A 12,622-nucleotide genomic window follows, 5' to 3' on the forward strand; every position below is an offset into this window, starting at 1 on the left:
GGATTTTCGGTTAAGGTTAGCGGGTTAGAGGAAAGACTGAAGGTCGTAGACGAGTTGTAATTTAAGTGTCACCTGTGGCATGTGGCAGTAGTAATTGATAGCGTTATTAATTAGTACAATTAGCTTGGGCAAGCAATCATAGTATTTTGAAAGGCAGTAATTAAAAGGGTTTTTGATGTTTTCTAATGTTTGTACTCTTTGCCAAAATTCGTTCAGTTTGATAGAGTAGAGAACAATTAATTAGGCCAGGATTGGCATTTCATTTATGACATGTGACCAAAATGTGAATCGTAAATAATTAGTAAATTAGCCTGTAAACTCTGACGTGGAGTATTGTTTAAACCCATTGTATACAAAATTTAACAGATTAAAAGCAAGTTTTATTTATCAAAGATTAGAAAACTCAACGTAATTGAACTCTCACTAGTCTAGATAGATTGAGAGTTTGAAACGTTGTGTATCTTAATTCTTGATAGGTCTAAATAAAATTTGCTTTTAATCTTTTTAATTTTGTATACTAAGGTATTGTGGGTTTCAAACTTAAACATGATAGGGAAATTTACTTATGATATTTGTCCTAATGTAATGATTGACGTACATTAGGGGCCTAATGCTTTGTGAAACCGTGAATCCATCATTGTCTATTGTCGCAACGCTATAACCAGTCAGCAGTCAGGTATATATCTTCCTAGGTGCAGCTTGTTTATCTTCTTTCTGACATTGCTTATGATTGCAGTTTTTGGTAATGGACACATTCGGAGAAGAAAAGCTTGATGTCGAACCGGACTGGAAATGCGAAGAACTCATCGCTGATAAATGTCATCTCGAATTATGGGCCGTCAAAAATGTAATGAAGTTACTCGACGCCGATAACACTGTTCCATTCATCGCTCGATATCGTAAAGAAATGACTAATAATATGGAAGCCGAAACTATTCGAGAGGTTGAGAGCTCGTATGAAGAACTGAAGTAAGAAAATGAGATGATTGACGATAATAATATCGCTTTAAAGCAATGGAATCATTAACATTAATGAGCAAAATCCACAGTTGATGATTTAAGAATTTATTCTGACATTTCTGAAGTTTTGAATAAACTTCATCGGAGAAACCAAAAACAGTTTTGATTTTCCTTTCTCTGATAATGAAGTTTAATAAAAACTTTGAAACTGCCAGAAAAAATTCTTAAATTATCAACGTTGGGTTTCGTTCATTAACTCAGAAATACCGAGATTAACATCATTCTACCAGTCGGAATTATCAACACTTGTTTATGACATGAGTCAACATTGTTTACAATCTACTGTTGCCAGTATGTTTTTGAATTAATTGATAATGACGATTAGCTCGTATTTACTTACTGCAGGAATGTTAAGAAAAAAATAGCGACTGTTATGACCAGCATAAAGAAATTGGAGAAGTTGGATAGAACAATAGCGAGCATTTTGAAAAACTGTCAAACAGTTCGGGAAGTTGAAGAAGTGGTCAGTATTAAAGAAATGAATATCATTTACCAATAAAAAGCCTAGGTTAATCAGGGTATCCACAACTCCTTTATTTCTTAAAAACCTCTGAATGGAAAATGCTTTAAAACCTGAAACCTGAAACTCCTTTAAAACTCATTCAATTTTTGTAAAAAGGCAATTGGAAATGTTAATAGCTGTACAGCGGACTCTGCCCAAATTGGTGCAGATTTATTCTCTAACCAATTAGGCAGTCACCAAATTATAAAACAAGTTAGAGTAGGTATAGAATTGAAATGTGCTTAACAACCCACCCAAAAAATATTTTACCAAGATAAACAGTCCCGATTTAGGAGGAGTCTACTGTAATTGGGATATAAGAGTGGTTCAGACACTCCTCAAAATTTGAAATTTTCTGTTTTGAAACTTATATCAAGGAATGACTAATCTGTAGGATCCCTGTTGATAAGTATCTTGATGATTTAATTTCAGTACGCTCCGTATAAACCAGGTTCTAAACGTTCATTAGCCGAACGTGCCCGTGAACTAGGTTTAGAAGATGTAGCGATGAATGTTCTTCGAAATCCACAAAGACAAGTAGATTTTTGCAAGTTTCTTCGAACCGGAACAAAAGGTTTGATTTTTTAATCTAAAATGCAGTGACATCTGCATCAATGGATGAAAATTATAGATTTTGATTATGTATTCGCTTTAAAGATAATCCCTGTCAGATTTTATTGTCTGAATTTAGGTTAAGATAATTTAGATGGCATTCCCTTAATACGTTCAATATTTGTCGATAAATTTTGCGTTCAGGGCTTTCAACGATTGCTGAAATAAAATCTGGGGTTCAGCACGTAATAGCGGATATCATCGCTAAGGATAAAGATATAATGAATGGATTACGAAAGTTGTAAGTTTGATAACCGTAACCTGTCATTTGTACTCAATAACTGTATAAAAAAAAGTAGCTCATTTTTTGTTGTACTGTTGGCCTAGTTTTGCTCATGCGAGTGTATCTTATTTCTGTTTAATGAAGATTCGATAGCTCCTTTGTTCGGATTGAGTCTCATGAGTCTAAAACTGTAAAGAAAGGTGCATCGGAAGAGACAGCAAAAAGACCAGCGGCCAAAACGAAGTCTAAGACGGCCGTTCCGTCGAAAGAGACTATTCCGGAAGAAACTGCTGCAAAGTATCAGCAGTATTTTGACTTCAGCTGTAACCTCAAGCAAATCAAACCACATCAGGTACCGGTATACGCTGTCGAAATCAGACTACTTGTAGTCTACCCTCAATATGAGGATTTAACTACAAAAATATGTTTAACTGACATTTCAGATATAATACCTCTACCCGTCTTCAGGGATTGATTTGAAGAGAAAATGTTTTGATAAATCTCAGCAGATGGGTAGAAGCGTTATACCAGTTTTAAACCATCATATCATGGGTCTTTTATAAATATTGTACAATTTGTTCATTCCTAAGGATTTGATGTATAGTAACTTAAACTTGCTTTATTTAGGTTTTGGCGCTAAATCGAGGTGAAAATAAGAAGGTATTGACAGTCAAAATCAACATTCCTCGACAAATCAAGGATGAGCTGTCGAACTTGGTCAAACGCAAATGGCATCACGTCGATAGAAATAGCATCGTTAGAGACAGCGTCGAAGATGCCTATAAGAGAATTATTGAACCGAGTTTGATTCGACATTCGAGGTAAGGTGGTGAACTGAACTGTGAAACGATGTCAGTTTCAAGTCAGACAATGGATCTATTTGAATTATTTTTTGTAGAGCCGAATTGACGAAAGAAGCAGATAAAGCTTCGATCGATGTTTTCACGAAAAATCTCTCGCGTCTGTTATCAATGCCGCCCGTACGAGGAAAAGTTGTCATGGGTCTTGATCCTGGATTCAAACACGGCTGCAAATTAGCTGTCACCTCTCCTTCGGGTATGAATGGTTTCTTAGCAGGTGCAAAAATCTACTAAAAATTTCTCATAATTTTCAAGTTGTATTGTATTTGATATTATGTAGGTCAGGTTCTGCACACTGAAATCGCCTACATTCATTCCACTAATAACAGATACGAACTAGATAAGATCATCAGTATTGTACAGAAACACCGGTTGGATTTTTCATTTATTCTCTTTACTTCATATTCTCCACGATATTTCTTTCCAATTCATTATGTGAAAACAGTAGCTTTGTTCTATTTTCAACAGGGTTCAAGTTATCGCGATAGGTAATGGTACCGCTTGTCGTGAATCGGAAAACTGTATCTCGGATATGATTAACAAGAATGCATTTTACCCTTTAGATGTAGTGTACTGGTAAGCAAATCTGACTTACGATATTACGTTTTATACAAGGTTTCATATTATCCATCAATGGATTACACGTTTGATATTGTAGTATTGTTAGCGAGAGTGGTGCATCAATATACAGCGCTTCAGATGTTGCCAAAGAAGAATTACCCGATTTAGATATCAGTTACCGTGGAGCAGGTCTGCACGAATGATACCTTACAGAACCGTAACATTTTCTATATTCTGTAATATCATGAATCGATAATTTATTCAATTTTAGTGTCGATCAGTCGTAGACTGCAGGATCCTTTAGCAGAATTAGTCAAAATAGACCCAAAACATCTCGGTATCGGAATGTACCAGGTATTTGCGTTCAGAGTTTTTGACAAAGTATACAAGATTAGATGTACACATTGTGAAGTAATATATATGAATCACGTTATTCTGTAGCACGATGTTCCTGAAAATAAGTTAAAATTAGCGCTCGGTAACACGATAGAAGACATCGTCAGTTTTGTCGGAGCTGATTTGAATCTATCTTCGCAATATCTACTCAGGTAAATGAATTCATCGTATGTATCTATCTAAAGCCCGGCTACCTTTTCAGAAATTTGATACTTATCGATCTAGCAGTTCATTTTCTATTAGAAAATGTTTCTTCGAGTCCAAGTAGAAGAACGGTGATGAAGTTGTGTCAAATGTCCGAGTAGGTCCACAGAAGCGCACCCAGAGAGGAGTTTGGGGGTTTAAACCCCTTTTCTGACCAAGTGCTATTTTGAAAGTCACAGGGGAATAATTCCACTCGACATTGATCTATGTATAAAACAGTAAAATGCACTAAAATTGCATAAGAATGTACCCAAATTTCAAAATTTTCTCGGGTAAAATCTCCCTTTCAGCATGGATCCGCCCTGGTCCACTCCATTATGATACCAGCATTAGTCTAGTGTATCTTATGTGTGTTCTACGGTTTTTCGGTCCTAGAGTAAACTAACATTTACTGTATTTCATTCAATCCACTTCAGACACATTGCCGGAATTGGACCGACTCTAGCCAAGCGAATTGTCGAACATCGCGAAAACATGGGCTTATTCGTCAACAGAGAACAACTGCGCAACGTCAAAGGCCTCGGGCCAAAAACGTTCAAACAATGCGCCGGATTTGTAAGAATTCTACCGCAATCGAGTCATCACGGCAACAATCACGATGAAGTTCATAGCGCTACGCTGGGTAGAAAACGTAGAATAGCAACCGACGATGGACCGAGATCGAAGAAGTCTAAGTTAGACGAGCTCATGAACAGAAATCCTTTAGATATGACTATTATTCATCCAGAGTCGTATGGATTGACACGAAAGTAAGTACGTTAACAAAACTTCACTTGAAATAGACTATTTTATGCGCATAATTTTTCTTACCAGGTATGTTCTTTATTTTTTAAGGCTTTTAGATGAAATACCAGTAAGTTTGGATGAGATCGGGAATGCTCAGTTTACATCACAAATTCAAAGATTTATTGCCTTCAATAGTAAATATAATTTCTTATCAACATGCATCGATTTTCACAGCGCTGATCTGGATTTAAAAATCGCAATATATTTATTTCTTTAGGTATGGAGAGCTTAGCCAAGAAACACAATGTTGGAGAGCCAACAGTTTGTACAATATTGAATGCTCTGAAACATCCTATTGATTATGATCTTAGAGAAGGTACTAAAATTCTTTTAGGTTCAGTCTAGATTACCTGACTATTAGAGTTTAAGTGAAAATAACTATTTCCAGCTCACTTGGGACTTTTTAAGTCCCAGCAAGCTATTGCGTCTGCACTTTTCATCTGTCCGTTGGTTAGTCCATCCGTAGATGGAATCAAGTTATTTTGGGAAGTTTTGAAAGACGCAGTAATGGATTGTCTTAAAATTTGGTTTACACATAAATCTACTCAAAATGGGACCACAAATGCTTATTCAGGTGGTATTAATCTCTTTCAGAATTCGAGAAACCTTTGTTTAAGAAATCAGCTATGAGCATAGATGATTTGAAGGTGAATTTGACGGTAACCGGTCGCGTTTCGAATGTAACTCATTTCGGCGCATTCGTCGATATCGGCGTCGGTATGGACGGTCTCATTCACAACAGTCAAATGAAAGGACAGAAAATCCAACTGGGAGATCGAGTAGATGTCGTAATCTTAAGTGTTGACAAACAGCGAAAACGTATCGGCTTAAAGATCGACAGAAATCGACCAAAAAATCGGTAGAAACCGAATCTGCAGTATCTGTGCAATCCATTATGCATACTACTTAGTATTAATTGTTATGAATCCTGGATTTCAGGGTATGATGTATTCACGTTTGCATTTCTTTGTTATCTTCCTCGTCTTTCAAAGAGAATTAAAATGTTTTTTTTAGTTTAATTCATGTTTACACTTCTAAGTAAAATCCTGCGGCAGAAAAACACTGACCTCACGAAGCTGTATCCACGCGATATAATCCTCATTAGATAGAGATGGAAAATACTATCGGTAAGATTTCTTAGAAAAATTCTTTATTTTACAATAGTTTAGTATTCCATAAACGCAATATGCAGATTCCGTATAAAAACGAACCTGCATTGACACAATAGTACGAGATACGATACATGTAACATGATTCGTGAATAATGAGCTCTAATTATTTACACAGATACAAATCTTATTTCCCGAGCTCTTTATTTACGGTAATATCATTTATCACAAGATTTCCTTACACTACTTACAAAGTCAATCGATAATTTGGGATGTTATATTTTGAACGACCGACTGATAGGATTTATCGTCTCGGTGGTGGATGACGGCCAGACATTCGAGGAGGCGGACCTCCGGATTGGGGTGCCGGTGGTTTATAACCCTGCTGCCCCTGATAACCGCCGCGACCGCCGCTGTATTGATTTTGATATTGTCCGTACGGCTGAGGATTATTTCCGTATTGTTGGAACGGAGGTGGCGGCTGATTAGGAACGTGTTGACCTCTATTAGTTGGATATCCTCCGCCCGGTTGTGAATTCGGAGGAGGTGGATAAGGCTGTTGGTTGCCGGGGAAGCTAGGTCGCGGTCCACCGGGGTATTGTTGCGGTGGTTGTTGATTCGATGGCGGCGGATATGACTGACCGACCGGGTACGGTTGCTGATTACCGGAGAATGGTACAGCTTGATGATGATTGGGTGGTGGCGGTTTGTAATTAGGCGGCGGTTGACTAGACGGGTAAGCGGGATTTTTTCCAGCATTCGGAGGGGGCGGTGCCGGATACTGTTGTTGAGATCCGGTCGGATATTGACCAGTTTGTTGCTGATATCCAGGCGGATAGTTATAATGCCCTTGTGTCTGCGCCGGATATTGAGACTGTTGTTGAGGATATTGGTATCCGGCTTGCTGCGTGTATCCAGGTGGTGGATATCCCTGCTGTTGAGTGTATCCGGGCTGCGCGGTACTAGTCGGCTGGAAACCAGCTGCCGGTTGACTGTATTGTTGAACAGGCGCGGGTTGCTGTCCGGTAAATGCGCTAGTAGGAGGAACAGCTGGGGGAGGCTGCTGCTTATTGGAACTGATTAACGTCTGAATAGATTGAGCACCTTCCGTCGACATGAACGAGTTCGAATACATCTGAGTTGAAATGTAAGGATTTTGCGAGGAAAAAGTCTCTGGTTTCTTCAGTTGATAACCGGTAACGTCTAAACCAGGCTGAGTTGAAGGCGGTAGTGGTGGCTGAACTACATGCGGTAGAGGTGCTGGCATCGGAGGCAACTTCTTTTCTGTAAAAGCAGATAACACAATCGGGTTATCAATATTATCAATACTGATTGTTTTGCGCGTGCATATTTTTTTATATCGAAGCAAAAAGAGAAATTTGTGCAGGTAAAACGTATTGAAGCAGAGCAATTGCGAAATTCCTCTAAGTACCGGTACATATAGCAGTGCCTTAATAAATAAGCAAATACAAACAACTATACATGATCTACAATACACTAACGTAACGTGGAAAGCCTGAAACCGAGCAATGAGGTAAAAATCTAATCTAACCCATCCTCGCTTGCCAGGGTTTGATTGCCTCTCACATCAACGCAAACTCTGGCCGCAGTTCCTTCATTGGTCTATTACACCGCCCAAGAAATCACGGCGGACTGGTTGCCACTCAGTGGCTACCAGTCTATATATATCTAGCCCATCAGATGCATTGCATTGATAAAGCGAATTGACTGGCTTAATACAGAGTCTGGTGGCCACTGAGCAGCAACCTGTCGGCCAAAGTAATCATTGGCAAGGGTCTGCGGCCAAGGTTTGTGCTGGTGTGAGCTTTGGCGGGAGGCAATCAAACCCTGGCAAGCAAGGATGAATGTAACCATGCATATACACCATATCACACCCATAACATTCTTTTCAATACAATACAAAGAGTACATTCGTATAGAAGTAAATTAATTAATAGAAGCCTAATGAGATACACAATAGAATAGTCGAGATAGAACTCAAATGTGGGTAGGGAAAAATCAAAGCTACAACATAGACACATATAATTAATACCTGCTGGAGGGGGAGGTGGTTGACTCGGAGGCTCTGGTTTAGGGACCTTTGCAGGAGGAGGACCTGTTATAGAAGTTAATGAAATTAAAGAATTCTGACTTTCAACGAAGGATGGGGAAAAGGTGATGCCTATTCCTATTAGATACGATCAAATACCATTTAATCATCTAAGTTTAAACGTGCTAACGTAGCTGAACATACCTGGTTCTTGAGGGGTGGCAGGACGAGATTGTTTTGTTCCATTCTGCGAGTGTGAATCGTCGGGTAACGGAGGACCGGGGTAGTGCTGCTGTTGTGGAACGGGAGCGATAGGCGGCGATACCGTACGAGGCTTAGACGCCGGCGCGTCGCTCGTGTATAGATCTAATACTTGATGGCAGACATCTAGAAATATCAAAGACAAACTCATCAAATTGCTATCTTCTAATTTTTTTGGCAGTGGAATTACTAAGCAAATAAATGTACCTTCTAAGAGTTCTTTACTGGAATCTGGCACGAAGCACTCCCACCATTTCTCACCGGGCTTTTTACCGGACCAATCAGTTATTTCGAACTTCGATAATCGACTGGCCAAATACAACAACGAAACTCCGATAATATCCGGTTCCCATTGTAGACTCAGCATCGTACACATACTGAAATATATCAAAGAAAACAAAATATGAACAGATAATGATGTGGTATGGGCGGGAATCAGTATACATAATTTTTAAGAGTTTTTACCTGTCGTTGATAAATGTCCAAGCCATCTGAATCATACTATTAACCTTTTCCTTGTCTCCTATAAGCAAGGACACACGCATTCTTTAAATACTGAATATTCATATGAAGTGAGTCTTTTTTTCTTAGGTGAAGAGCAAGCAGAGAAAATAGCGATTCACAAACCTTTGATGAATTTGGCATATTTCACGAGGTAGTGATATGGGTGACTGACTTGCAAGTCGAATTTGATAGTTTGAAGTAAAATTCTCTCCAAAGTCATCACTTCTTCCTAAAAGCACAATCAAAAATATGTTCCTTCGAAATATGAATAAACCAACAATTTCCAAATAAATAATTCGAAAAATTCCCTTAGTGAGATAAAATCACTTTTTGAAGGAAAAGGGAACTGTCGATATACATATGTCCTAACAAATGATTCTTGGAAAGTTCGAAATTCTGCACACATTTGTTATATTCTAAAAAGATAATCATTTACCTTTGGGTCGTTTCCGAAGACAGCAAACTGTTCCCGAGTCAGCATTGAGCTGGCTGTCCTAATGATATCTTTACATTTCTTGGGAGTTTCTTCAACTTTGCCGGCCAAAAATAGACAGCAAGCTCCGGTTACCTACAAATACAAAGTAACCTGTAATGCACTGGGTCCAGTTCCACAGTTCCGAGTTGAGATTCAACTCTTGATGAACTAACTTTAACTCAGAGTTAACTAACAACTGTGGAACTGGGTCCTGATGTGTACTATACGAACATGATCTCAATGAGAATGGTTGGGTATTCCAAACTAGAGTTAAGCCTAAGAGCTTATATCTAATACTTACGTATCTGTGGAAATTTTTGAAGGAATGGAACATGTAAAACCTATGGAAATAGACGACTCCGGTGCTACAAGCATCGTACCTCCTGAGACATTCAGTTAAAGAAGTAAAATACTTATTTCATATCAAATGACATAAATTTTGCAATGTAGATAATTTCTAAGACCTTACAGATCAAACTTAAGCCTAGCGCACATCGACACTGCGATTGGAGACAACTAGTTGCAAGGCAGTTTTCGGCGCATGAGAGGAACTGGCTGGATACGATCAGTTGCTTGAACGTGTCGATGTGAGCGAGCTTGCGATTGGTAAACGTCGATCTATCTCCAGTTCAAGCCAGTTGCCCATGTTCTACTTTTGAGCAACTGGTTGTACTCAATCGCAGTCATATCCGTCGATGTGCGCGCTCTGGATCTCGACGATCGACACGCGCCATGCAGTTGCTGCAACTGACCGGTTGTATAGATTTCGATGTGCGCGGGGTAATCGTTCGGTAGCAACTAGTTGTCTCCAATCACAGTGTCGATGTGCGCTAGGCTTTAGAGGAACAACGATTAGAAAAGATTATTAGATATTTGGTTCTTCGCCTTTTGGAAAAGGATACAGCCCGAGTTTTGTTCCGCAGTCGATGATAAATCTTGCTCCCTCTTTGCGATACCTGGCCTCAGTTTCTGGGTCGATATTATCTTTATACGAAGGTGTATAACGCAGATCTTTCTTCTCGTAATACCAACACGGCATCTTCGACCTTGTTAAGAGAATTTGCTCGCTCACCGCTATCTGAAGAATCGAAAAATAATGTTGACATTCATTAACAATCAAGATGTTAAAAGTGTTAGTGATATTGGTCGGTTGATACTGGATCCGTATAATCATTGCAATTAAACTAAGCGAATAGAGCAAAGACTACCGGCAACACGGAAGTGAACAGTAATTCCCTTCCATGAAGCTTTAACGGAGCAACATCCGAAAAGTGATGATAGCTATGAATATAATATATATTAGTCATCAATATTTACCTAGAAATGATCTTCTTTTCGATAAAACAAAGCGTCAAATGTAGTTATGTTGGAGTAATTTCTTCATTCAGGATTTGGTCGCACTATGTATCAACAGAAACCGATGTTACGCAAAATGTATACCGGCAGAAACCGATATGCAGTTTTTTCCTAGGTATGAATATACCAGAAGACAAGACTGGATTTTTGGGTGTTTTCCGATCCGTTGCTGATAGTCGAGAAACCAAAAACGTTTTAGAATCTAATCACAGATCGAAATCGACTTACAAAAATTGCATTGTTTTATTCAAATACGGCCGGGAGGTAAGGAAAGCTGATTTTAGTACGGAATTCTCTACGAGCCGGTTCGAAATCGATCGTCTGGATATTCACGCTTGATGGCTTTTTCAGTGTGCTCAAACTTTCCCAACCTTCAACCTGAATCAAGATAGCCACTGCAAAAAGAAACCGCAGTCGTTCATTTGGCCGTAAAAAGCAGTGCCGACTCTGGCTCTGATAGCAAAAGTCTGGATGGGGTTCTACCCACCTACGAGCAATTATGTGATAATGCAGATAATTAAGATAATTGCTCGTAGTACCCACGAAGACCAGTGAAAAAAAAACTACGTGGGTGCATCAGAAAAGTAACTTTATTTCCTCTGTCAATAGAGGATAATTAGATAACAATATTTACAGGACACATGACATGTTGTAACAGACATGGACATTTTCGCATGAACGCAGTCAGCTTTGCGGTATTGCAACTGCTCTGATGCAATCCAAACCCTAATTGGGTTCATAAGTCTATCTTATTTGGACCCATTGAATACCAAATAAGTTTCACTCCAACAAAAGGCAAACAAAATGTTGAACGGCAGATATTTGGGAATCATTTTAAACAAGTATATGTGATTAACTATGTATTAAACACGGCAATTGAATATAATCATTTAAATTCTCATTAGAAATGAGTGATCACAATAAAGTTTCATTAATCTGAACTTGTGGCAGCGGTGTTTTGATTGTTCGGCCATTCTCTGGAATCAGCTGCAACCTGCCGGTGCGCGGTCGATCACCCGAACCGGTATCGACCGAACGACGCTTCTCCAGACGATAGTCTATCGACCTTCGATCAAAACGATCGCCGCCGGCTCGGCCGGGGTTGAAAGTCAAATCGATTCGAGAACTCGCACGCGAAGGTGTTAGAAACAAATCGGCCCCGGTACCGGATCGCGATCTAGTCGACAATCTGCTACTAGACCTGTTAAACAGACGACTGCGATTAATATCGGGGAATTCAATCAAAGAGGCGAGATCGTCCTCCTGCTCAGCCCACAGCGAACTAGAGGCATCGTAGCCGTCTAACTGGAAAAACTGAAGACCCATCACCAGGTCTCTGATATCGCTACTGTCCGGGCGTGTCGGGTGTCTCATCCATTCGGGATCAGATCTTTTTCTGAATAAATCTACAGCTACTGACCATCGGAACATGTACCGAATTTTCTCTTGCGGGAAAAGCGATTGTCGCCCAGATGAGTCGCCACCTAAACTATCCGAAAGCGGTGTCGCTTTACCCGTCCATTTTGCATCCCTCGGAGTTTTCCCGCCTTTCACTAACTCCGGTAATTTAGTCCCGTTCTTGATCTTTTCTTTACCTTTCTTTTGTTGGCCCTTCGCGGCCGTGTCTTTTTTCGATTTTTGTTTCGGCACGTTTTTCTTCTTTTTCTGGTCTTTCATTTTCCTCGATTTCTGCGTAGGGATCC

At 39.4% G+C, this 12,622-nt stretch overlaps 2 protein-coding genes across 7 annotated transcripts; one reads left to right on the forward strand and one right to left on the reverse strand.

Annotated features, from left to right (window-relative positions):
- Positions 1–69: 69 nt before the first annotated feature.
- LOC141905531 (S1 RNA-binding domain-containing protein 1-like) lies at positions 70–6,154 on the forward strand. Of its 5 annotated transcripts, none has more exons than XM_074794417.1 (17): positions 70–128; positions 737–969; positions 1,366–1,483; positions 1,955–2,096; positions 2,279–2,375; positions 2,502–2,709; positions 2,985–3,178; positions 3,256–3,413; positions 3,498–3,588; positions 3,686–3,793; positions 3,876–3,967; positions 4,050–4,132; positions 4,220–4,326; positions 4,795–5,127; positions 5,213–5,298; positions 5,382–5,480; positions 5,759–6,154. In XM_074794417.1, the coding sequence occupies exons 2-17, from the start codon at positions 746–748 to the stop codon at positions 6,025–6,027; spliced, it is 2,409 nt and encodes an 802-aa protein (XP_074650518.1). In that variant the 5' UTR covers positions 70–128; positions 737–745; the 3' UTR covers positions 6,028–6,154. The 5 variants fall into 5 exon arrangements, with proteins under 5 accessions (XP_074650518.1, XP_074650517.1, XP_074650516.1 ...); XM_074794416.1 differs by having other exon boundaries at positions 71–153; XM_074794415.1 differs by having other exon boundaries at positions 80–290.
- A 185-nt stretch (positions 6,155–6,339) lies between these two features.
- On the reverse strand, positions 6,340–10,976 carry LOC141905533 (uncharacterized). 2 transcript variants are annotated; one of them, XM_074794419.1, is made up of 10 exons: positions 10,881–10,976; positions 10,466–10,641; positions 9,865–9,946; positions 9,525–9,656; positions 9,212–9,317; positions 9,050–9,107; positions 8,792–8,961; positions 8,528–8,710; positions 8,327–8,389; positions 6,340–7,557 (listed from the first exon to the last, which is right to left on the reverse strand). In XM_074794419.1, the coding sequence occupies exons 2-10, from the start codon at positions 10,600–10,602 to the stop codon at positions 6,578–6,580; spliced, it is 1,911 nt and encodes a 636-aa protein (XP_074650520.1). In that variant the 5' UTR covers positions 10,603–10,641; positions 10,881–10,976; the 3' UTR covers positions 6,340–6,577. The 2 variants fall into 2 exon arrangements, with proteins under 2 accessions (XP_074650520.1, XP_074650522.1); XM_074794421.1 differs by lacking the exon at positions 8,327–8,389.
- Positions 10,977–12,622: the final 1,646 nt, after the last annotated feature.

This window comes from Tubulanus polymorphus, chromosome 5, assembly GCF_964204645.1.
Source record: "Tubulanus polymorphus chromosome 5, tnTubPoly1.2, whole genome shotgun sequence".
NCBI lineage: Eukaryota > Metazoa > Nemertea > Palaeonemertea > Tubulaniformes > Tubulanidae > Tubulanus > Tubulanus polymorphus.